General features: G+C 50.3%; 1 protein-coding gene across 2 annotated transcripts in view; it reads left to right on the forward strand.

The window, feature by feature from the left end:
• SEMA5B (semaphorin 5B) overlaps positions 1–25,559 on the forward strand; it is a 119,395-nt gene that overhangs the window by 82,515 nt on the left and 11,321 nt on the right. For both annotated transcript variants that reach the window (XM_037051470.1, XM_037051471.1), the window contains exons 3-9: positions 1,411–1,510; positions 6,434–6,479; positions 19,338–19,400; positions 19,753–19,851; positions 20,937–21,150; positions 21,848–22,133; positions 24,367–24,502. In XM_037051470.1, coding sequence (XP_036907365.1) covers positions 1,411–1,510; positions 6,434–6,479; positions 19,338–19,400; positions 19,753–19,851; positions 20,937–21,150; positions 21,848–22,133; positions 24,367–24,502 — 944 coding nt within the window. The remainder of the gene's footprint in view (positions 1–1,410; positions 1,511–6,433; positions 6,480–19,337; positions 19,401–19,752; positions 19,852–20,936; positions 21,151–21,847; positions 22,134–24,366; positions 24,503–25,559) is intronic.

Below are 25,559 nucleotides of genomic sequence, written 5' to 3' on the forward strand. Positions count from 1 at the left end.
GGTGTACCCTCCCCACACCACTGCCCGTGCATCCAAGGGCTGCATGGTCTCCTGTCTGCCCACCCAATGCCCATGAAAGATTTTGGGCTTGGATGGGAAGACCTTTCCTTGGAGACAGGGATGGACACTGACCTCCCACCGTCTGTGGAGCCTTGTCTGGTAACCTGATTCTTCTAGTACAGAAGGGAGCTGAGGATTATTCACACATTCAGTCCAACTCAGCCAGGCCTGGAGATCCAAGAAGCAAGATCTTCCCCGTCCCCCAGGACAAACCCCTGGGATGGACACTCAGAGAGATGGGGGCAGCAAGGGCAGTAGACTAGGGGTCTATGGGAGCCCCTCACCCTGGCCTGGGGGATCAGGGAGGGTTTCTTGGAGCAGGTGGAGGTGGGGGTGGGGGGAACAGGAATTGTTCCACTGAGGGAGAACAGAAGTGCAAAAGTGTGCGGGCTCCGGTGGACGAGATCTGGAGAAGTGCACAATGTTCTAGTTTTGTGTGGCTGGAGCAGAGAGTGTAAGGGGAGTGTAAAGTATTGCTCTTTCTTTGGGTTGCTAAATACTGAGCGTGCCAGGCATCTGACTTGGGAGGACAGTGGGGCCAGAACTCAAAGGACTTCACAGGAGTTGGAACTTTTTCTCTGGGTAAATGGGAGCTTTTTAGGTTCTGTTTTGTTTTAACTCTCACCCAATGATATGTTTATTGATTCGAGACAGAGAGAAGTATTGCCCCAACCAGGGATCAAACCCTCCACCTAGATACGTGCCCTGATCGAGGACCAAACCCACACCTTTTCCTGGTGTGTGGGATGGCGCTCCAACCAACTGAGCTACCAGGCCAGGGCGGAACTGAGAGTTACAAAGGTCTCCAAGCAGGAGAGTGATGCAGCCAGATTTACATTTTAGAAAGATCACTCTCTGTTGTCGCCTTGTGCATAAGGGATTGGAAGGACAGGAGTGGAAGCCAGGCCAGTTAGGAGGCTGCTGGCACCAGTTCAGGCAAGAGATGCTGGTGGCTTGGATTGGGGGTGGGGTGCAGAGGGCAAGATGGGTGGATTTCAGAGACAGACAGTTGCATGTACAACAGTCAGGATTTGCTAGTGGGTTTGATGCAGCTAGTGAGGGACTGAGGGAGTCAAGGGTGATTACAGGTCTCCCTTTGTGCAGCTTGGAGGCGGGGGGGGGGCTCTCTTCTGAGCCAGGGAACACAGCAGGAACAGTGACAACACCCCCAGCACCCACCCCCAACACCCACCCTCAGTGCCCACCCCTGGCTGGCCCTCGCAGGTCTCCTGGTGCCTCACGGCACCCTAACTTCACCCTGACCGCAGCCCTTCCGTTCTCCTGTCCACTGTTCGTGCAGCTGGAGCCCCCGGTCCAGCGGTGACTGAGTGTTTGCTCTCCCTCCCCTAGACCTGAAGCCCTGGATCTCTAACTTCACCTACCCCGGAGTCCGAGATTTCTCCCAACTTGCTCTGGATCCCTCCCGGAACCAGCTCATCGTGGGAGCCAGGTACTGAAGGGCAGGAGGGTTGGGGCTGGGAGTGCGGGTGCTCGGGAGTGGATGGAGGAAATATTATTTGGGACGAGCCTACTGTGGGCATTCCTGTGTCCTGGACCACAGTGCTCTCTGCCAGGCCCTCCCTCTCTGTGTCAGAACGTCTGTCTCCCACAGATGGAAGCATTTGGGGTTGGGATCTAGACCTCCAGATCTCAACAATCCACATACCTCGGTGGCTGGCAGTTGTTGAGAGCAAGAATGCCTGCCTGAAAGCCACCTCCTGCGCCCTGTCCCTACCATGCTGCCAGGACCAGCCTAGCTGGTGTCCTCCCTGGGAGCTCTGAGCAGAGAAGGTGCCCAGGAGCCCCCTGCTGGCCAGCTTGCCTCCTGCACTTGGGACACGTGGATACAGGTCTTATCCTTCTTTTACGCAGGACCTTGCTTCCCTGTTACCTGACCACCTTTAGTCCCACGGCCCCGGTCCAGTATCCAAAGCATAATACACTCTTGGGAGGGCTTGTGGAGACTTTTGGAATGGAGTAGGAGGAAATAATTCTCACAAAATCATAGACCATCAGCTCTGATAGGGATGGACGGAAGATTGGAGGTGGTCGATTCCAGTGGGTCTCAAAGAGTGGGCCAGCCACAGGAGCGGCACCCGGAAGCTTGTTAGACATGCAAGTCCTCGGGCTCCACCCGGGACCTGCTGAATCAGAAACTCTGGGGGCGGGCCCGGCAACCTGCATTTCAGCCGCCCCTCCAGGTCAGACTGATGTACACTCAGGTTTAACTGCCTTTGAGTTAAACATGAAGCAGCAGAAACAGCCCTGAAGAGGGGATGGTGACCTTCTCAAGAAAACCTAACCAGATGTTGACAGTTATGGGGACGACAACCCCGGTCTCCCCACCCAGGGCTAGAGCTCGGTCTGCCTGTCTGTGTCACCACCTGCTACTGCTGTGGTGCTTTGCAGGTGCTCTCTGCCCCGGAGGTCTTGATGCTGCTGGTCTGGGCAGGAGCTCGGTGACCACTAGGTCGGGCACCTCCAGGGCACTCTAGGTAGCTGGCCACCCTTCGCCTCTGGGCTTTCCTCAGTGTCCCCACCCCCTTATCGTCACATGACGAGGAGGCTAGTCAAGGACAGAGCTCGGGACCAGGACCAGATGCGCTGCATTCTCAGCCTGGGCTATCTTCACCTTCGAGCCTCAGGTCTGGGTGACGGTCTCTGTGTGGCCAACCTCACAGGGCCGTGGCGACGCTGGCTGAAAGCACCTTAGTTTTAGGTTTTATTTTTAAATTAACTAATTACATTGCGACACGACATGTGTTCTGGTACAACTTTCAGAACGTACAAAGTGGGATAACGTCCAGTGAAGAGCAGGGCCCCTTCTCGGAGCCGTGCACTCCGTGAGCTCGCCTGCCCTCCCAGGGGTGGTCTCTGCCTAGGCTAGTCTGCCGGGGTCTGAACGTAATTTCCCCACTGAGAGAATACTTGATTTACTTTTTATTTTAAGAGTATTGTAGATTTACATGCATTTGTGAGAAATCACACAGAGATCCAACCGGTATGCCTTCCACTCAGTTTCCCTTAATAGTAACATCATGCACAACAGTAGGCGAGGTCATATTCACAAAGCTGCCATTAATAAGACCCTCCCGCCTCGTTCAGACACCAGCCATTTTTGCGTCCGTACTTCAAAAATCCTGATGCCTGGCTCTGAACCTGGTGGAAGCATTTCAGAAGCTGCCCTTCCCACTGTGCCTGCCTTGTGCCCAGCACCGTGTTGTGCGCCATCTGCGCAGTGAGGCACGCAGAGCACGGCGTCAGTCGGGCACACAATAAATCCTCTGACCTTCACAGTGAGCCCAGGAATTGTGTTCCATGAGTAGCCGTATTGCATGGACCAGAAAACCAATGCTCAGAAGGCGGGGTCCCCTGCCCGTGGTCACAATGGCTCTTCCTGGTCTGGTCCGGGGCTTCCCCCACACAACCCTTCGCCTGGGTCCTTGAGCCTGGCTCTGCTCTCAGGGAACAGGGGGGTATCCCTGGGCTTGGCCTCTTGTGTACCTCTTGGAGCAAATGAAGTGGGTCCTCGGCTTCTTCCTTCTCCCCTTTTTCTAGGTTACTTTTCTTCCTCCTCCTCTGCCTGTCAGATTTCCTCCTGCGTTCTGACCCCCTGGGCCTCCAGATTTCAGGCAATGGACATTTTTTGTTCCTTTACACCCCTGCCTTGTTTCATAAGGGACTCAGGGTGGGCCAGGCTACAGAGTTTTCTCTCTGTTCTCACCTCCCAGAAGAGCAGACTGTGATGTTGTGATGAATGATTTTTGATGGGATAAAAATGGGGGGGGAAAGGGATGCAATGTTTCCCCTAATTCTTTAAAGCTGTGACCAGATGCCTGTGTTACCTGAGCAGACAGCTGGGGCTGAGCCATCGGTCCCCAGGCCGGCAGGGTGGGGGTGGGGAAGGTCTTCCGGCCAGGGGACTAAGGAGGGACAGCAGGAGCCTGCAGCCAAGGTCACCTGGTGAGGCCTGCCAGGACAGCGTAGAAGCTGAGCTGGGCCTGGGCCGGGAGCCAGAGCTGGAGAAGAGGAGTCCCCAGCCGGAGGTGTCTCCTTCAGGGCCCTGGCCTCATTTGGCAGGGCCCCTCCTCATTCTGGCTCACACTACAACCTTTCACCTCATTTTTCTTCTCAGCTTAGCTGAGGTAGGCCAGGACTTTCTAAAGCAATTATTTCTAAAAACCTCAGGAATGAAAAGAGGAATAACCAAAGGAAGATGCAAGAAGGAAAGAAAAGTCCTAGGGAAAACCAAAGTTTTACATCTGCTTGATATTAATAAAGCATTTTAACGTGCATCGGCCATTCCCCTCTCTCCACCGTGCTGTGAAAGGGGGAAGACAGGCATGTCCACGGCACAGATGCAGACACTGAGGTGCCCAGAAGCCCCTAGCAACCAGCTCAGCTGGAATTCTCCCCGCCTCAACTGCAGGCTCTACTCTGTGAACCGCAGTGACCGTCACAAGGCACTCTGACCGGCGGCCTGGTTCCCCTCGCATCCATGTGCAAGGGTCTTGTGGCTCCAGAGTCCGGGCAAAGCAATTTCCACAGTGCCTGATACTAGGAGTGTTCAACGGGTAGCTAATAATAGTAGCATATCATCATCATTACTATTTAAAGGTCTCATTAAAGTAAGACTAATTTATTAGAGCAGTTTTGGTTCGCAGCTAAAGTAATAGGAAGGCAGAGAGAATTCCCATGTAGCCCCTGCCCCACATGTGACATCTCTCCCCCTGGAGCGGCACATTTGTCACAGCGGATGAACCTACATCAGTACGCCATTACCTCCCAAAGTCTATAGATAGTGTTATGGTTCGCTCTTGGTGGTACACGTCCTGTGTATTTGGGCTGATGTGTAATGACATGTACCCATTATTATGGTACCACACAGAGTAGGACTACTGCCCTGAAAACCCTCTGCACTCTGCCTGTTCATCCCCTCCCTCCCCACCTGAACCCCTGGGTGACCACGGACGCTTTCGCTGTCTCATGGTTGTGCCTGTTCCAGAATGTTATATAATTGGAATCATATAGTACGTAGCCTCTTCAGATTGACTTCTTTCACTTGGTAATATGCATTTGAGGTCCTTCTGTGCCTTTTAATGGCTGCATAGCTCATTTTCTTTTAGCACTCGGTAATAGTCCACTGTCTGGGTGGACCACAGATTATTTACCTAGTCACCTACCAAAGGACATCTTGGCTGCTTCTAAGTTTTGGCAATTATGAATAAACTGCGGGTTTTTGTGTGGACATAAGTTTCCTTAAGTTTTTTTAAATATTGATTTGAGAGAGAGAGAGAAACATTGATTTGTTGTTCCAGTTATTTCTGCATTCATTGGTTGATTCTTTTTTTAAAAAGATTTTATTTATTTATCTTTAGAGGAGAGAGGAAGGAGAGAGGGAGAGAAATGTCAATGTATGGTTGCCTCTTATGCATCCCCTGCTGCAAACTGGCCTGCAACCCAAGCATGTATGCTGGCTGGGAATCGAACCCCAATCCTCTGGTTTGCAGGCCCGAATTCAATCCATTGAGCTACACCAGCCAGGGCCATTGGTTGATTCTTGTGCATGCACTGACCAGGATTGAACCCATAACCTTGGCACATCAGGATGATGCTCTAACCAGCTGAGCTAGCTGGCCCGGGCATGAATAGCAGGCTAATATGATGAAAATGGTGTTTTGAGGAATCTGAGTCTGGTACCTGTGCTGGCTAGACTATGGGGTAGAGGAATCATGAAGAAGCAGAAGGGACAATTTGGGCAAGAGGGACAGGGTGGTCCAGGGAGGTGGCTGTGGAAAAGTCAGACCTAGGGTCACTGACTGCAAAAAGGACTGCAGGACCTGAGAAAGTAGGATTGCGGGGGCCCATGGCGTGGAGCCAGGAAAGATGGCCGGCCTGTTTGAGGAGGGGAGTGAGTCAGGGAGGTGGGTGAGAGAAGAAGGAAGATGGTCTGTCTTGGTCCCTTTAAGAGCTCCAGGAGGCTTCAGGTTTAACAGAAACAGGCCCCAGAGTTGGGACAGTGGTGACGGTTCCTCCCTGGACCTGCCTGGATGGCCGGAAGCCTGGGCTTTAGGACTAGACAAGTCTGCGTTTTAACTCCTCCACTTACGATCTCTGGGTTTTAACTCCTCCACCGGCCATTTTTCAGCCTGTTTCTTCATCTGTGAAATGGAGTTTTTTCTCTCTGCTCCTAGGGCTGCTGTGGAGATTTAATGAGCTAAGTGAGGCAAAGCTCTCCTTGGGGGTCAGCTTACCAAAGACCCTCTGCAATTGGCACCCAGTCCTGGTGCCCCAGGAGGCAGCAGCCAGCTGCTTGCTGGGGACCTGCCGGCAAAACCAGCTGGACTTACGATTTCCACTTCTTTTTTCACAGGAACTACCTCTTCAGACTCAGCCTTGCCAACGTCTCCCTCCTTCAGGTACATTTGCTTTCCTCCTCTTTCCTGTAATTTCCCTGGTATTGGGGAGCTCGGCTGGGGCAGCGCAGGGAGCAAGGCTCGAAATTTAACCCCTGAGGTTGGAAAGAGGAGCCCCAGGCTCTTTTCACTGGCCACAGACTCTCACTCACTATGGAGGTCACTGCCGGGAAGACATCTGGGTGTGAGGGCGAGGCCACACAAACATGGAGACACACACAGGATACTCTTCCTACGTTGTGCGAAGGAGCTGCCCAGGAGGGGAGGAAGAGAGCAGCAGAGCTAGGGTGACAATGCCCTGCTTGCCCAGGTCTGTGGAGCCTCAGGATGCAGGACTTCCAGTGCTGAAACCAGGGCAGCATTGGGAAAACTGGAGTGGTTGGTCGTTCTGAGTCCAGCGCCTAAATCCACGGGGGGGTCTCTGAGTTTGGGTCTCAAGGGACAGGGTGTCCCTGGTTCCTTTCTTAGGCTGGCCTGAGTAATCCCCTTCTCACCCAGCATTTCCACTAAGCTGTAATTTATTTATTATCTGCTGCCAAGAAGGACTCCCCAAGCATAATGCCCTAAGTGCTCTGGGTGGTACTTTAATGGGACTTCTTGATCCAGAGCGTTTATCTTGGACTGAGAAACAGACACCACACCATCTCTGCAGAGGCTGAACATCCTAGAGAAAGGAAGGCCATCTCTTCTTCAGTGAGGGCGGAACCCCAGTCCTTGTGTCTGGGAGGCTTGCTGCTCTCCCAGCTATCAAGCGTTTATTGAGCACTTACTATGTATCCAAACCAAGCTGGGGGCAGAGGGGCAGTAAGACAAGCAGAGTCTTGGGCCTGCAGGTCTCACCGGAAAAGATGATGAGGGATACACATAACTAACTAGAGAGCGGAACGAGCATTAGTCAGACGCTGGGCTGTTGGGTGCCCAGTTTCACCACAAGGCCAGTTGGGGAAGGTGCATTGTCCTTGGTGAGCTGGTATGACATCCTGGTGTGCTTTCTTCTAGCTTCACCTGGGTCTGTACCCGGGGGCCATTGCAGCTGGCTTCCGAGGGGAGGTTTAAGGGAGCAGGAAAGGTGTGCCCATGAGAAGAAACCAGAACAATTTGAAAGGAAATGCCACCCACCCATTTATTGATCTGCCTACCCTTCTGTCCATACCCTGACCCTCCAACTCGCCTACCCATCCATCTAACCACCCCCCCTAAACTTGACTGAATACCTGTACCTGCTAAAGCCCAGGTCCAGTCCTAGGGAGGAGACCGGGCACTTAAGAGCCAAAGGTGAGTCAGGCTCCATCCCTTGCCTCAAGGAACAAACATGTGGGAGACCACATAAATGAGCTGTAATATCATAAGATCATAAATGATCCCCTTTCCTGGGTGGGATCCCGGAGCCTGGGCTGGAGCAAGGCAGAGGAGGCCCAGAGGCAGCATCCCGCAGCCTGCCAGCTCAGTCACACGCAGCCCAGCCAGAGCCCAGTTTTCTCTTGGCGTCCTTTCTCTTCAGAAAGTGAAGTCCCGATGTCAGACCTAGCAGGTCAGAGTCTGGGGAAGCTGGTGCAGAGGTGATTCACAGCAGCTGGGAGGAAGTGGGTCCAGGGGGGTGCTGCCCTGAGCTTGGGCAGTAGCTTTTTGTTAGGTTCCCATGATCTGCAAAGGAAGTTCTTCTGGGAGGAGTAATTCGGCTAAAGGGGGAAGAGAGACCGGTGTGCAAAATGAATGCTTTCGGAAGACCGCAGGGAGGGCTCTTTGTTGGGGGTGGTGGTGGCCCAGAAGCATGAAGAGCCCAATGGGGTCTGCAAAGGCTTCCTAGAGAGCTGCCCTTGAGCTGGAACTTGAAGGGTTGGGGTGTGCCAGGCAGCTGCAGAGGAGACACAGATGTGGGAAATAGTGGGGAGCACTGAGGCCCCGGTGTGGCGGAGTCACAGGGTGTGAATAGGATAAGGGTGGGAGCTGAGGCCCAGGGGGAGGGAGAGGCTGCATTGCAGAGGGTCTTCACTGCTGAGCAGAGAGGTTCATATTTTACTTTGAAGGCATTGGGGGCTCCTTGAAGTGTGTTAAGCAGAGAAGTAGCATGAAGAGATTAGATATTTTGATTGCCTGGCCCAGCTGCAGAAAACACATTAGTGGAGGAGCCACTCAGGCGGCAGCTGCAATGGTCCAGGCCAGCCCTGGGGAGAGTTGCACTCAGGCAGCAGCGTAGGGATGGAGAGAAGGGAGAGGAGAGGTCTCCGGGTGCTGGAATCACATAAGGTCCAGCACCAGACAGCACTAGGGAGTACCAGGCCCACTGTCTTCATCAGGAAGGTGACCCCTAGGGTCAGGGAAGCTGGCAGCCCTGAAGGGCTTAGGAAGGCTTGGCCCACTGTGGTGCCATCCAGGCCTCTGGCCTGCACGGATCAGGGTGGGAACAGAGCTGGCCTGACTCTGGGCAGAGCGCTTCTCCCAGGCTGCTCACTGCGATCCCCAAGGAGCTTTAAAAACACTGATACCCGAGTCCCGCCCTCAGATAGGCTGACTTAATTGGTCTGGGGTCCAGCCAGGCCCTGGGATTTTTCAAAGCTCTCTAGTGATTCCCTGTGCAGCCAAATTTAGGAGCCGCTGTCAAGGAGGATGTCAAGAAGATCTTTTCTGTAGATGCTTCCCAACTGGTTTGGCATCCCCAGGTGTCCTTGACAGCTGGTCCTCATTTCTGGGTCTCTAGCTTACCAGATGTTAGGACTCTTCCGCTTGATGACAAGGCCTGGCGTTTGGTTCCTGCAACTCCATGCCGATCTCAGCCATGGGAAGATATCATAGATGAGCCCCGTAACTCGAGCTTGGGTCAGGGGCTCAGTGTCACAGAGTTCTCTGGAGGACTGCAAACCAGTCACCAGCACACCAGGCATCGGTTTTACCACATTTTCACGTTGTCTCTTTGGGGCCTGGCCTCTGGAGGTAACTATTTACTTGCGTTGAAACAAAGGAGAGAAAAAAATACATTGCACGTCCCTGTGCCCACCACATGGGGCTGGGCAGAAAGAACCAGAGTGAAGTCGGAGGAGGCTGACCAGGACTCCTCCCTCCCAGAGGCTTGCAGCAGACCTCAGCCCCTGGTCCTCAGGCCTGGCGGAAAGTCCTGACTTTTTTTTTAAGACTTTATTTATTTATTTATCTTTAGAGGGGAAGGAGAGAGGGAGAGAAACATCAATGTATGGTTGCCTTTCGTGCATCCCCTGCTGGGAGTTGGCCTGCAGGGAACTGGCCTGCAAACCCAGGTGTGTGCCCTGACTGGGAATCGAACTGTGATCCTCTGGTTTGCAGGCCTGTGCTCAATCCACTGAGCTACACTAGCCAGGGCCGAAAGTCCTGACTTTTGATCATAAAAGCCTGAATTTGGCATGCACCCTTCCATTGTCATATCTGAGGCTTCCAGTCCCTGTGTATAAACTGTCAGTCCTCGACATCTGCTATCGCAAGTGGCTCACAGCAAACAGTGCTAAAAAAATGAGCTGAACTGACCGCTTTGCCTTCAGGAGGAGGTGGAGCCCTGCCCCCAACCCTGCCTGGCTTTTTTTACATCCACACTGCCTGGCGGTAGGATGGCCATAAAGTAACTCCATTACAGCCCACTGATCCTCCCCTGTGACTTCAGGGTATGATCTAACCAAACTTAAAACTCACTGCTTTATCGATGGTTTCAATAATTAACATCCCTTAAAGAAAAATCTATGTGCAAATAGTTTGCGCAAACCAGTGTCCATTAAAAGGACTTCTGAGTACCTAACCCTTATTCACCAATTTACGTAAACTGCCGTTCCTTGAGGAAAATCGAAATACTCTGTCTCCTGGGTTCTCCAAGCGCTGAATGGAGGGGAGGTGGGCAGAGGGGCAGAGAGTGTACACACGTGGAGGGGACTCGAAATCAATCAGCTCACCTATGATGCTTATTTACCAGTGTAACCTAACAAATGGGCTTTGGGGAAGAAGAGGCGGCAAGTGGTTGACAGTGTCAGGAGGAGGGCGTTGCCTGATGGCAAGCGAAGCTGAATTTGGCCATTGGCAGCTGGTGAGCAGCCGGCAAATGACTCGGCTGGAGGTCTGGTTGCAATGGATTTCTGATCATGAGCTGCCCCACGCCCTGCGAGGACAGAAATGGGGACTGACGTGCACATGCACAGGAGAACGCATCGGGGGCTTTGTCTGGGCCTGGGCAGGTGGTGAAGCTGATTCTGAGCTCTCTGCTGGTTATCCCTACATTCTCCAAGCTGGTCTGGCAGCTGGGGAGTTGTTTGAAGTCTAAACTCGGCTGAGCGGTGGACTTAATGCTCAGAAGATGTGTCAACGTTCCACCACTGCTCCTGGTGTCCAGGGGAGCTGCCGAGTCTACAAGGACATGACTCATTTCCTAGCATCTCACTGGCTTTCTCCCAGAGCTGAAAACCATGCAGTCACCATCCTGGTCTAAAGCTTGGTGTGTGGCAGGTTGGTCACACACGTCTATCTCGACTCCTTCGCAAAACTCCACCAAAGGACAGTGAAGAAATGTAAAAGGTACAAATGCACAAGGACAGAACGAAAGCGATGTCAGAGGTAGCAGATGAAACACATTCTGGGGAGCTGAGGGGCCGATGGAGAAATCACACCTGATTCAGCAGAGCAGGACAGGTCACAGACGGGATGTGGCAGAGAAACAAACCCACGCCCAGGAGGCTCGGAAATGGCTGTCAGACATTGTGGAGTGAGGCTGAGGTAGAAGCCTAAATGGGGGAAATGGCTGAAATTCTCAAAATTGAAAGGTTGGAACCCAGATCTCTGTCCCATCCCACACAACTGCCCCTTCCTCCATTTTACCCCTCCCCCAGCTAAGAGAGACGAAGACTCTTTCTCTAGAGACCCGACGAGCGAGACTCCACATTTAGACCCTCCAGGGAAGGTGAGGAGGACATACGTGGGGTTTGAGGCTAGAACAATGTTTCTCTTCTTTCTCTTTGCGCAGTTCATTCACTGGGTAAGCCTGTGTCCTACAGATAGCTTCCCACAGGTAGGATTTGACTGATTGCAGTCCGAGTGGTATAACTTAACACGTTCCTCAATTCTCTGTGTCATCTGTAAATTGATTTTTAGATCTAAAGACTTTACTCCATGTAGGTTCCAGAAATATCACTTTATAGATGTTGTTGAATACTTTTTTTTTGGAATGGTATCTGATTTTCTCTTTTTTCTTATGTTAGCAGCTATTGATGATTGCTTCCTGGATCCATGAATTCTTAAAGTGTTATAATGTGCTGCTGGACCACTTCTGCAAAGAGAACCTTCTCTTCCTCTCTTATTTGGTTCCCAATGATATAGTCATATAGGAAAAGTACATGGTTGGTACTTTGTCTTTATTTATCGGTTTTCAAATAATCAGCTGGTTTGTTAGTATCTGTCAGTGGTGATCAATTATATTCTTTTTTCATTATTATTACAGTTCATGCCTTTAAACGTTACCTACCCATTGCAGTTATCTTTCATGGCTATCCCATCTTTTGCCAGTAGGGGGCGGCTTCAGGTTGGGTCCTTTGACGCGAATGATGGCTTTGATTGCATCCTTACTATGTGTAAGGAAATGTTTCAGGAGCACCTTGTACGTTTCCTAAACCCAGACCTGAAATCAGTCTTTTCTCTAAGAAGTCTCGGTTACTTTCAGTGGGAAATAGTGATTTATTTATTTGTATATTGTATTGATTGCGCTATTACCATTGTCCCATTTTTTTTCTTTCCTTTATTCCCCTCTGCCCTGCACAACCACTCCGACCAGCATTAATTCATGTTCATGGGTTGTACAGATAAGTTCTTGGCTTCTTCATTTCCTATACTATTCTTAACCTCCCCCTGTCTATTTTTTACCTACAATTTATGCTTCTTATTACCTGTACCTCTTCCCCCATTCTCCCACACCCCCACCTCACTAATAACCCTCCATGTGATTTCCATTTCTGTGATTCTGTTCCTGTTCTATTGTTCAAACAATATTGTTTGTTTTTGTTGTTTTTAGGTTCAGTTGTTGATAGTTGTGAGTTTGTTGTCATTTTACTGTTCTTGTTTTTGATCATCTTCTTTTTCTTAGATAAGTCCCTTTAACATTTCATATAATAAGGGCTTGGTGATGGTGAACTCCTTGAACTTGACCTTATCTGGGAAGCACTTGATCTGCCCTTTCATTCTAAATGATAGCTTTGCTGGATAGAGCAATCTTGGATGTAGGTCCTTGCTTTTCATGACTTTGAATACTTCTTTCCAGCCCCTTCTTGCCTGCAAAATTTCTTTTGAGAAATCAGCTGATAGTCTAATGGGCATTCCTTTGTAGACAACTGTCTTCTTTTCTCTTGCTGCTTTTAAGATTCTCTCCTTATCTTTTTTAAAAAGAATTTATTTTTAGACAGAGGGGTAGGGAGGGAGAGAGATAGGGAGAGAAACATTAATGTGTGGTTGCCTCTCACATGCTCCCTACTTGGGACCTGGCCCACAACCCAATCATGTGCCCTGACTTGGCATTAAACCTGTGATCTTTTGGTTTGCAGGCTGGTACTCAATCCTCTGAGCCACACCAGCCAGGGTTCTCTCCTTATTTTTAATCATGAGTAATGTAATTATGATGTGCCTTGGTGTGTGCTTCCTTGGGTCCAACTTCTTTGGGACTCTCTGAGCTTCCTGGACTTCCTGGCAGTCTATTTCCTTTGCCAAATTGGGGAAGTTCTCCTTTATTATTTTTTTCAAGGAAGTTTTCAATTTCTTGCTCTTCCTCTTCCCCTCCTGTACCCCTGTGATTCGGATATTGGAATGTTTAAAGTTATCCAGCAGGTTCCTAAGCCTCTCCTCATCTTTTTGAATTTTTGTTTCTTCATTCTGTTCTGGTTGAATGTTTATTTCTTCCTTCTGCCTCAAATCATTGATTTGAGTCCAAGTTTCCTTCCCTTCACTGTTGGCTCCACATATATTTTTCTTTATTTCACTTTTCATAGCCATCACTTCTTCCTCTATTTTGCAACCATACTCAGCCATTTCTGTGAGCGTCCTGACTACCAGTGTTTTGAACTCTGAATCTGTTAGGTTAGCTATCTCTTTATTGCTTAGTTTTATTTTTGGAGTTTTGATCTGTTCTTTCATTCAGGCCGTATTTCTTTGCCTTGGCACACCTATTGCATTATAAAGGGGAGAGCCTTAGGTATTTGCCAGGCCCAGGCCACCAACATTGCTGCGTTGTGGCACTACATAGGGTTTGAGAGGGAGCAATGCCACTTGCTTGGCTTTCAGCCTGCTTTCAGTCACTTCCCTCGCTACCCACAAGCAATTTGGGCCCTTCTGGTGCTGATTCCTAGGTAGGTTGGTTTGTGTACATTCTAGGAACCTGTGGGTCTCTCCAACAAACTCTCTCATGAGTCTAGGAGTTTATCCTATTGCCACAACTCCCACAGGTTTTTCCAGCCAGAGGTTTCAAGGTTTTATTTCCCCATGCTGGAACCCTGGGTAGCACTGTCTGTCTCACTCCCCTGTTGTTCCTCCCTGTTTATCTGCATGTAAATGTGGGACTGCTCAGTTCACCAGCTGCTGCCTTGCCCAGTCCTCCAGCCACCACCTTCCAGTCCTCTCCTCCCTGGCTACCCATCTCCAGCCCTCGTGCTGGTCTGGATGAATGTCTCCTCTTTAACTCCTTGGTTGTCAGATTTCCATACAGTTCAATTTTCTGGTGGTTCTGGTTGTTTTTTGTTTTTAAATTTGTTGTTGTCCTTCTTTTGGTTCTACAAGAAGGCAAAATGTATCTACCTACGTCTCCATCTTGGCCAGAACTGATTTATTTTTAAATATAAACAAATAGCCAAAACCACCAGACATTTGAGGAAAACCTATAAAGTGAGACAGAAAGATCAAAACAAACAAACAAACAGATGAAGAAAGCTGTGAAAAGTAGGACCAGTGCAAGAAATAAAAGAAAACATTAAAAAATTAATTAGAAAAAAACGACTCTGCCGAGATATAAAAGTATCTTTTGTTTATAAAGCAATAAATTAAAAATATGGGAATGTATAATGTGATCATGGAAATAAAATTTGAATTTAGGTGGTAAAGTTGAAGAACATCTCCCAGAAATCAGAGCAACAACAATGAAAGAAATGAAAAATGGGCGAGAAATAACGGGAAACCCCATGGTCAGGGCACAAGGGCCGATGGTGGGCCGGATTAATGAGTTTCAAAAAAAGAGAATGGAGAAAAAACTGAGGAAGAAATGACATACAAAATAACAAGAAAATTTTCAAAACAGAGGATGGGTGTTCACACTGAAAGAGCTCTCTGAATTCCCAAAGAGATGTGCACGGAGGCAAAGCAGTGTGAAATTCAGGCTTGAGTATTACAGAGAAGATGCTGAAGGCTCCTAGAGCCTAAAGCAAATGGTCACTGCCAAAGATGGGGAGTAAGAGTTGCAGAGTCGATAGAGCCCTGGAATCCAGAAGCCAGTGGAGGAATAAATGCCTTTAAAATTCTGAGTAAAAAATTATTTTCAGCCTAAAATTCTATAACAAAACTATCAACGACATATGAAGATAGACTGAATTAGACATGCAAGAGGTTTTTTTTTAAAAGATTTTATTTATTTATCATTAGAGGGGAAGGGAAGGAGAGAAAGAGAGAAGTGTCAATGTATGGTTGCCTCTCGTGAGTCCCCTGCTGGGAACTGGCCTGCAACCCAGGCATGTGCCCTGACTGGGAATTGAACTGCGATCGCGTGGTTCACAGGCCCGCAGTCAATCCACTGAGCTACACCAGTGAGGGCAGACATGCAAGAGTTTTTAATGATCAATGTACTGCATTCCTTTGCTTAGGAAGATACTGGAGATGCGTTCTAGCAAAATAAGCATGTAAATCAGGAAAGAAGGAAACATGGGATTCAGCGGACAGGAAAGGAGGGAAGGTAAGTCTAGGTTAACAGGCAAGAGGAAGCCGTCAGCCCATCCTGGGGCAGGAAGAAGAGGATGAGAGCTTGTAGATAATCTGAACCTTTTGCTGGTGCAGTTAGCAAACAGTATCAAGAGGGATTTGTAACATCTGTTGGCCATTTGGGAAAAATTAATAATTTGAATTGGAAAACAAGCAAGAATCAAGACAATTATTCAATTCAGGAAAAATGAAAAGTTGGCCAAGAAAGGGAACCTCCTTCAAAAAATTAAAAATAGAACTACCTTTTGACCTAGGAATTCCACTTATGGGAATATATCTGAGGAAACATGAAACACTAATTCAAAAGAGCATACGCACCCCTATGTTCATTGCGGCATTATTTACAGTCACCGAGATAGGGAAGCAGCCCCAGTGTCCATCAGTAGTTGAGTGGATGAAATAGTCACTTGGCCTTAAAAAAGGAGGAAATCTGACCTTTTGCAACAGCACGGATGAACTTGAAGGACATTATGTTAAGTGAAATAAGCCAGTCAGAGAAAGAACAAGTACCATATAGTTTCATTTGTATGTGGAATCTAATGAACAGAGTAAACTAACAAACAGTAGAAAAAGACTCATAAATACAGAGAACAGACTGACAGCTGTCAGAGGGGAGGGAGATGGGAGGGTGAGTGAAAAAGGTGGAGGGATTAAGCAGAAAGGAAAAAAAAAAGGTCATAGGCACAGACAACAGTGAACAGTGCGGTGACTACCAGAGGAATAGAGGGGCAGAGGGAGGGAGAAGAGGGTAAAGGAGATAAAAGGTGAAGGGAGGGCATTTCACTCGGGTGGGGAACACACAGTGTGATATACAGATGAGGTATTATGGAATTGTATACCTGAAACCTATATGATCTTATTGACCAATGTCACCCCAGTGAACTCAATTTTTTAAAAAAGAAACCCTGGCTGGTGTAGCTCAGTGGGTTGAGTGCAGGCCTGCAAACCGGAGAATCGCGATTTGATTCCCAGTCAGGGCACATGCCTGGGTTGCCAGCCAGTTTGCAGGAGGGGACACACGAGAGGCAACCATACATTGACATTTCTCTCCCTCTCTCCTTCCGTTCCCCTCTAAAGATAAATAAATAAAATCTTTTAAAAAATAAACATAAAAGAAAAAAGAAAGGAAACCTCATCAGAATCAGCCAATTTCCTTGATTCTCAGATGGACATGTGTTTATATTTTTAAAGAGTCTGAAATCAGACCACATCTTCCAGTTGAAGGCATCGTACGGTCACTGTCAGCCAGACTGCAGTCCTGTGGAGTTGTCAGTGCCTCACTTGAACTTGGTCGTTATTCCTGTGCTCTGATTCCATAAGACCAACCAACTGACAGCTGAATGGAGAAGTGATTCTGAAGATTAACTATGAATTCAAAAGACGGTTTAAAGAGGTTTAATTTTGCCTCAATTTTTCTTTTTTGTATGCACAAAACTGATAGATGGTTAAAAATGTGTAGATAAGAGTGCTGTTGATAAGTTCACATTAACAATTTAAGTAGTGAAGTTTGGCAGCACATATTCTTCCTTAGTGGTTCATACTACAATTGAAGCTGTAATCTGAGGCATTAGTTGGTAGTAGCAAACCATTTTTACAAATTCATAATAATGTAAATACTTTATGTGGATTGTTAATTTAAAATATTAACTATGTAATGAATATTACATAATTGTAATGGGAAGATGGGCAGAGGGGAAATGAATGTGTGCTTTGAGGAGGGACCGAACGGGGCTGGGTCAGTGGGAAGAATCTTCACCCCCATAATGGAAGTTGGAAATGAAGTCTGAGACCAACACGTGTTTTTGAGAAGTTGAATTAAAAAGCGCAGGCACAGAGAAATATTGGAAGTGGTCGTTGTTCCTGGGAAATGAGTTGGCATGTGGGAGGAGTAGGTTATTTGGGTTTTTTAAAATAATTTTTCAACTCTGCATAATTACCTTAACAAAAATAAATTTTAAAATGCAATTAAAAAGAAAAAGACTCAAGCCCATGCTGTGCTGTTTTCATGACAAATGCACACATGTTCTTTTCAGGCCGTATGCTCCAGCTTGTAGTCTGAGAAATCTGGTCACTGTGAGAGACTGCAGGATGAGTTCCAGTGTCGGTTGTCTGGGTTTGCGTCTTGGGTTTGTCGCTCTCTAGCTTTGTGGCCTTGAGCACATTGTCCAGCTTCTCTGATCTTCACTTTGCTCGCCTGTAAAATGGGTGGAAGGCTGCATGTGCCGCTGGCTGTGGTGAAGATGAAAGAGAGAAGGTGTGTCAAGTGCCTGGCATGGTGCTTGTCCCGGGTTCAGCTCCGTGTAACTTTAACCCCTTTTGATTGTACACACCTGCTCCCCACACCCAATGGGCTTCCCACCCTCTTAGGAACAATGCTGACCCCTTGAAAGTGCCCCTGTGCTCAGGGACCCCAGGCCCCAGTGAGGCCTTTTGCCCAACCTGTTCCACCCCAGCCACCTTCTGTCCCATGCTGACAGGGCCCTGAGTATGACAATGGCTCCATTGTCTCTGTCCAAACTAACCAATGTGGCTAGAGGCCAGGGGCCATTTGCCTCTCCCCAGAGTCTGGGAGCAGAGGCCTGAGCCCCAGGCCTGGTGTGGCTGGATGAGCCCAGCCTGCCCATAGATCTGATGGAGGCGTGACAAACTCGCCACCCTGCTCCTGAATCTGGGGTCTGCAGAAGTCAGCCCTCCCACAAAGCAGCCATGTTGGGGCTGTGGGCGGTCACAGTCTGGAAGGCAAAGAGCAGCCCTGCCTTCCTTCCTAGCACCCTTCTTCACCTCTCACACCGGGGCCCCAGGCTCTGCAGGCAGTGACTTCACAGCTACAAGGAGCTTTGTTAGAACTTGAAAGCAGGTATTTTGTTTTCCCTGTGTTGGATGGGAGAGCTGCTTGCTCAGGGCTCCCTCTCCCAGGGCAGGTAGGCAGTTCATGTTTGTACACATGCCCCACGAATATCTAATGAGTTGCACACCAGGGCTGTTGCCATTGCCTGGACCTCAAGGGTGTCACTTCTCCCTCCAGCTGCTCTTTCTGAGGCTGGGGGGGACTGTCAGAGGGTAGAGAGAGAACAGACAGAGGAGGACAGCAACAGCCCTCTCCTAGTGCCGTAACAGTTGGGAACATGACAGTGTCCTCCGGGTCTCTGAGAAAAGGTGTGTCCCCAAGCACATTACTCCACAACAGTGTGAGTGAAGCTACAGGGGACACAGGACAGGTTGTGACAATGAGACAAGGAGCTGGAGGGGGTGGGGAGGGGGAGCCATTAGGAAAGGGGACATCCTGGGTCCTTGAGAGGGTGGGAGAACGAAAAACACAAAACACGCATGGAGCCCTTGAATCAGAAATGCGGGTTCCAGTCCCCGTGCTACCTCGTACCAGCAGCAAGTCACACGGAGCCCGAGTTTCTTCACCTAACAGCAACAGCAAACACTTTGCAGGGTTGTAGTGGGAAAATTAAGTAGATCTTGGTCTCTAAGTTTTGCAAAATCCAGCCTTTCTTGCCTCCCACTTATTGGAGGGATGTCTGGTGCATCATGGAGGCACATTTCCCGATTCCCACTTGGGACTGGGTGGTCCTGAAGGTCCCCCTTGACCACTTCCCGTTCCCTGGCTGACCCGGGAAGGAGGGACTGAGCTGCGTAGGGATGCAGCATGAGAAAGCTGTTCCCCGAGCCTCCCCTGACCCGGGAAGGTGGGGGGGGCGTGGGGCTGAGACCACTCCTTAAAGTGTCTGGGTCAGGAGATTTGGCAGTCCTCCAGGTCCACTTGGATGTAGTGAGAGGAACTCTGACCCTGCAGGCTGTCCCTGACCCTTTCCCAGCCTCCTGTTCCCTCCAGACCCCGGCAGCTGCCTGCCCAGGCAGTGAATATCACAGCTGTGTGATGTCTGTGTGCTCCTCCCATAGGCCACCGAGTGGGCCTCCAATGAGGACACACGCCGCTCCTGCCAAAGCAAAGGGAAGACTGAGGTATGTGGCCTTGGTGGTCTGGTGTCCTGGCTGTGAGCCAACAGAAAGATTGTGGTTTCTGGGATGGAAGGGCACGCCGTGGGCACAGAGCCGCCGGCTCAGAGGCCCAGACTGGATGAGCTAGGGCTGCTGTGCAGGTCAGGCTCGGCCCTGAGCATCTGCGTGGGCAGTGAGCGGTGAGACGGCCGTGGAGGGAGCTGTGGGGTCAGGGGATGGCCACGGCTGCCACCTGGACTTCCGAGCAGAGTGCCGCCGGGACACAGGGCAGTGCTGTGATGAAGCGGTGTGAAGAAAAGATACCCGCCACTGTGCCTGAGAGCCAGCCCCTTCATCACTCCCCTTCTTGCTTCAGGAGGAGTGTCAGAACTACGTGCGTGTCCTGACCATCACCGGCCGGAAAGTGCTTGTGTGTGGGACCAATGCCTTCTCCCCGGTGTGCTCCGGCAGACAGGTGTGGTGCTCCTGCAGACAGGTGTGGGCCGCTCAGGGTGCAGCAGGCGGAAAGGGGCACCAGGAGGTTCTGCTGCCCACGCACACAGCCTTGCAGTGGGGCTGCCAAATTTAGCAGACAAGAACCGCAAAACAAACCCCAAAACAAGAAAGGATGCCCAGTTAGATTTAACTTCCGATAAATAACAAATGATATTATAGCATAAGTACGTCCCATGCAAGATTTGGGACATATTGGGTTGGCCAAAAAGTTTTGTGTTTTTTTTTTAGTTTTTCCTGTAAGATGGCTCTAGTGGTGCTTAGTTGTCTTTAACTTCATTTGACACAATTTTGTTAGATTTTGTTGTGACAGCGATCATATCAGCATGCATTTTAAAAAAACTTATCAAACTTGGTGAATTTTTGTGCAGCCATTTTAATACTGAAGACGAAAGAATATACACAACATTTTTGGTGTATTATGCTTTATTATTTCAAGTAAGATAAAAATGCCACTGAAATGGAAAAAAAGATTTGTGCAGCATATGGAAAAGGTGCTGTGATTAATCAAACATGTCAAAGTGGTTTGTGAAGTTTCTTGGTACTATGGACATTTTGACCAAATAAATCTTTGCTGCAGGGCTGTCTTCCGCATTGGACGATGTTTAGCAGCACCCCTGGCCTCTGCCCACTAGAAAAGCCAATAGCAGGGGGTAGGTGACATACTCCGAATATCAATAACATTGTTGGTGAGAATGAAAAACGTGTCTTTTATTTTACAGAGAAAACTAAACAGACTTTTTTGGCCAACCCAATACTTACAGTAAAAAATTATTTACTGTGCATTGCAATTCAAATTTAACTAGGCCTCCCGTATTTGATCAGTCTGCCTCACCACGCAGGGACCAGAGGCAGGTGGAGCTCCTGGCCCAGCCTCCCCTTCCAGGAGGGCCGCTCCCTCACTCCAGGAGCACTGTGGGTGGGCACCGAGGAGGAGACTGGGAGGGAGAGGCCCACAGAGACCAGGGGCCCAGAAGGAAATAACACTCCAAGATGAAAAAACACCGGATCTCAGGGAAAAGCACCCCATCTCCCCATCATTCCCAGGTGGGGAACCTCAGCCGGACCATGGAGAAGATCAACGGTGTGGCCCGATGCCCCTACGACCCTCGCCACAACTCCACCGCTGTCATCTCCTCCCAGGGAGAGCTCTACGCGGCCACAGTCATCGACTTCTCAGGCCGGGACCCTGCCATCTACCGCAGCCTGGGCAGTGGGCCGCCCCTTCGCACGGCGCAGTATAACTCCAAGTGGCTCAATGGTGAGAAGACACAGCCCCAGTGGTGGGGTTCCCCTAGTTCCCCTAGTTCTGACCCACCAGCCCAGCCTGACCCCCACCAATCCCTCCTTCCTGCCCAAGCTCTCAAAGGGCTCAGACTCACTTCATCAAAAGGCCCAGAGTGGGCCATGCGTTGGCCCAAGAAGATGGACTGTGGCTGAAATCACAGATATCCTGAGCACCCAGGACAGACAGAGGACAAGCTGTGAGGGAAGAGAGTTAGCAATCGGTTTGGAGGGACGGTTGTGGGGAAGAAGAGATTGGGAGAGGGCAGTATGAGGTTCCTGCCCGTTGGGGTTGAATCCTGCTTCTCCACTAACTACACCCACGGCCTTGAGCGAGTACGAATCTTTCTGTGCCACAGTGCCCTCGTCCCTAATGCGGGGCTGACCGCAGTGCTGACCTCACAGGTTGCTCAGAGGGTCCAATGGCTGATCCGTGTAAATACTCTCATAGTGCCTGGCACACAGGCGGCGCTCGGTAATTGACGTTAGCTCTAATTATAACTGCACTGTGTATTGGAGGTGGGAACGGGGCCACTTAGAGCCCCCAGGTCACCAAGTTGGTGGAGAGGTGTCAGGATGCTCATCTGGGAAAAGGGAAGTAGTCACGTCCTCCCCACTCTGACCCCTTCCTCCCTGCTGGCCTGACCCACCCCTTGTTCCTCCTTTGCCCCCAGAGCCAAACTTCGTGGCAGCCTATGATATCGGGCGGTTTGCGTACTTCTTCCTGCGAGAGAACGCGGTGGAACACGATTGCGGGCGCACCGTGTACTCTCGGGTGGCCCGGGTGTGCAAGAACGACGTGGGGGGGCGCTTCCTGCTGGAGGACACCTGGACCACGTTCATGAAGGCCCGGCTCAACTGCTCCCGCCCGGGCGAGGTCCCCTTCTACTACAACGAGCTGCAGAGTGCCTTCCACCTGCCTGAGCAGGACCTCATCTACGGGGTCTTCACCACCAACGTGTGAGTCCCTGCCCTCTGCCACCCCTTGCCTGACGCCGGGGAGACGCTCTGGTCTGGCCGTGCAGCCTGGTGGGCTCAGGGAGGACCCTCTCTGAGTCTCGTTCCTCTTTCTGTACAAGGGAGATTGTTGTGTCTTCTACACCGGGGCCTCTGGGATTTTGTGGCATGTGGCCTCCGCAGCTGCCAGCATTTATTCTGGGCTGCTGTGAAGGGCAGGCCTAGGCAAGATACGAAGAATAAAAGGAGCTGGATTGCGGCTTCCTGAAGAAGAACTTGCTGGTGAGGAAAGTGACGTAGCTGCCTCGAATAAGGGGAGGGCAGCAGCCTATTGGGGAGGTTCAGAGGGGTTCTTTCCAGTGCCTTCCAACCTCGGGATTCCATGTCCCTGCTAACCCTGAGCAGCAGAGACTTCTGGCAGTCCTGACTGCACTGGCAAGCACAGGCTGGGAGGCAGAGCCCCTAGTTTCCCAGGTGTAAGAAAGGGCAGCCCCCACAAAGATCCCGAGCCCTCCGCCCACCCGCTCCTGCTATGTGGAGGCTGACACGGTTAGGTGACTTTCACATAGAGAATACTGAATGGGTGGCAGAGACCAAGGGAAGCATTTGTTCTACAGGATGCTGGTCGGGGTTCTCTGTAAGAACACCGGAAGCACATGAGCCGTAGAGGTGATTACGTACCTTGGGCCCCACCTAGCAGGCATTGGATGAGGGCCAGGCTAGCTGTAGGAAGGACCGTCTGAGGGGCTGCCCAGGGCTGAGAGTAAAGCTGGGAAGCAGGAATGGCCAGAGGGACAGAATGCAGCACAGCCCACACAAGCCAGGAGCTGACAGCCAGGCCTTAATGACCGGCCTGGCAATCAGCACCAGAAGGTGAGCAAAGGGCAGGAGCCACTGGAGCAGCATCAAGGAGAAATGATGACATTGGTGTAGATTGTAAATAGTTTGCTTTGTGTGCCTTCTCCATACCAAGTGCTTGTTGGGTGGGTTGGGGTGGAGGGGGGATACCAGGTAGCAAGAACAGACCGGTCTCTGGCCAGAGGTAGAGAAGCTTACATTCTAGAGAGGGTGGTTATTACACAATTTTCTATTGTGATAAATGCTACAAAGGGAAAGGGTGGTGCACGGGGAAACCTCTAAAGGTATGGAGGGGTGGTAATCTGGGAAGACTTCCTGTAGGAACTGACATCACAAGGATAAATAAGAATGAACTCCTGGAGAGGAGCAGTCTAGCCCAAGGGAGCAACACTTGCAAAGCTTTTGGGTAGGAAGAAACGTTTGGACAGAGCCAGAGCAGAGTAGTAGGAGCCTGGAGGGTGAGGAGGAGAAAGACAGGAGAGGGGGTGGGAGGGCTGGGATGGGGAGGATGATGCCCTGCAGGCCTTGTAGACTGCTTTACAGGTTTTGATCTTTATCCTAAGAGCAGTCAATTATGGAAGCGTTTGAAGCAAGCCAGAGACTGGCTGGGAGGTGCTTTTCCAAACGCACTTCTGGCTACTGTGTAGACAATGGACTAGAGGAGATGAGGCAGGCTGCGGGGAGGCCACAGTGCAACGGCCAGGGGAGACGGTGGGCCGAGAGCCGGTGGGAATGGACACCTTTGGGAGAGGGGCTAAATGCAGAGAACAGACCTGGAAACATGCGGTGCAGTGGTGTCTCTCTGAGTCCGTTCACATCAGACTCACAGAGACTCGGACTGTGACAGAAAGGGGTCTCAGAGGCCACCTGGCTCAGGGTGTTGTTGTCTGCAGCGTCTCAGTGGTCTGGTAACTCGTGTTGTTTAAAAATAAAATAAAATGAAATAAAACAGAATAGACTGGAATAGAAATATCAGAGTATCATGTATTTAATAAGGGTAATTCTTGTTTCATAAACATTTATTTTAGATGAGTGTGTGCACATGTGTGCGTGTCATACTGAGTTGTGATCTAAAATGTATTTGCTACAGTGGCCATGGATGAAACATTCAAAAGCACTGACTTTATTTGACCCTCCCACAGGAGAAGGGAGGGGGGTGAGAAAGCAGCCCAGAGAACCCACCCGTGCCTCTCATTGGTGGGTCTTTCTTTGCCACGGGGCTTCCCGAGCCAGAGGACCGCACTTTCTTCCTCACAAATGTTTAATCCGCCTTGGAGCTGTTCCAGAAGGTGCCTTGAGGGCAGGCTGTGGTGTTTAAGGAGGGTGCCCAGGCCTGGGGTGGGGGCAGCACAGCATCTTACCATCTCTCACCTTTCAGAAACAGCATCGCGGCATCTGCCGTCTGCGCCTTCAACCTCAGCGCCATCTCCCAGGCTTTCAATGGCCCGTTTCGCTACCAGGAGAACCCCAGGGCTGCCTGGCTCCCCATCGCCAACCCCATCCCCAATTTCCAGGTACGACTTCTCCTCTTCTCCCCTGTCTGTACACACTGTCTTTCACCAGACTACCAGCCACAAGCTGATTCCAGAATCTGTCCCTGCTTGTCTGCACCCATCTGAGGGGTCTACAATGGTCCCCTGAGAGGATGGTAACCTCTAAGACTGTGGAATGAGAAAGGTAAAGGGGGTGGGGCTCGGAGCCATCTGTAAATGTAGCCCTAGCTCCGGGGAGGCAGGGAGGGGAGACCTCAGCTGTACTCAGTGTAGGGGACCAGAACTGTGGAGCTGTGTGCTAGAATTTGGGGATGTTAGCTGGAGTCTGCTTGCAGTCTACAGCATGGGTGCTAATGCTCAGAGGGCCTCTGAATGCTGGGAGTGAGCGGTGAGGGCACTGGGTGCCCTGGGTAGCAGGAGCGCCCTCAGGGCTGTGATAGAGAAGGGGACAGAGCCATGGAGCATAAGCTGCTTTCACACCCATGCAACCTCCTGCCCAGGGCCGGAGTGTGGCAAAGAAAGAACTTCAGGCGTTGCAGTCCAGTAACACGAACCCAGATCTAGCCCTCTCTCTGTGTGTGTGACCTTGGGCAAGTCACTCAGCCTCCTTGAGTCACCTTTTCTTTATTTGTCATGTAGGGATAAGTCCAATAACTCATAGATATGTGTGAGGGTCAGTGCACACCTGATCTGGTGCCTGGAATGTAGTAGGTGCTCAAAGAATGGTAGTTGCCTCCCAGTTTTGGTTTAAAACACATAGCATCTGGAGCAGGGAGGGGCACAGGAGAGGGAAGGCAGGGCTTGGCACAACGTGAAGTGGGGGGGACCTTCAGCAACACCATATGATCCCGGGACACTCATTATCCACGTTGAAATGATCCATTTTTAGATAATCCAGTCCCCCTTGTTTCTCCTCCTCTTCTTCCCCAGCCCTGGCAGGTCTTGCCTGCCCCATTTTCCCAGCCCCAGTTTCCCTTATTTTCCAAAGAAGAGGCATCTGTCACTGGAAGAGGGTGCATGGGACTCCATGGGAATATTGGGCGGGGGGAGGGGGGGTGGACAGAAGAATCAAAGTCTG

The sequence above is a fragment of the Sturnira hondurensis genome, unplaced genomic scaffold (genome assembly GCF_014824575.4).
Source record: "Sturnira hondurensis isolate 20B ecotype Veracruz unplaced genomic scaffold, ASM1482457v3 Scaffold0007222, whole genome shotgun sequence".
Classification (NCBI taxonomy): domain Eukaryota; kingdom Metazoa; phylum Chordata; class Mammalia; order Chiroptera; family Phyllostomidae; genus Sturnira; species Sturnira hondurensis.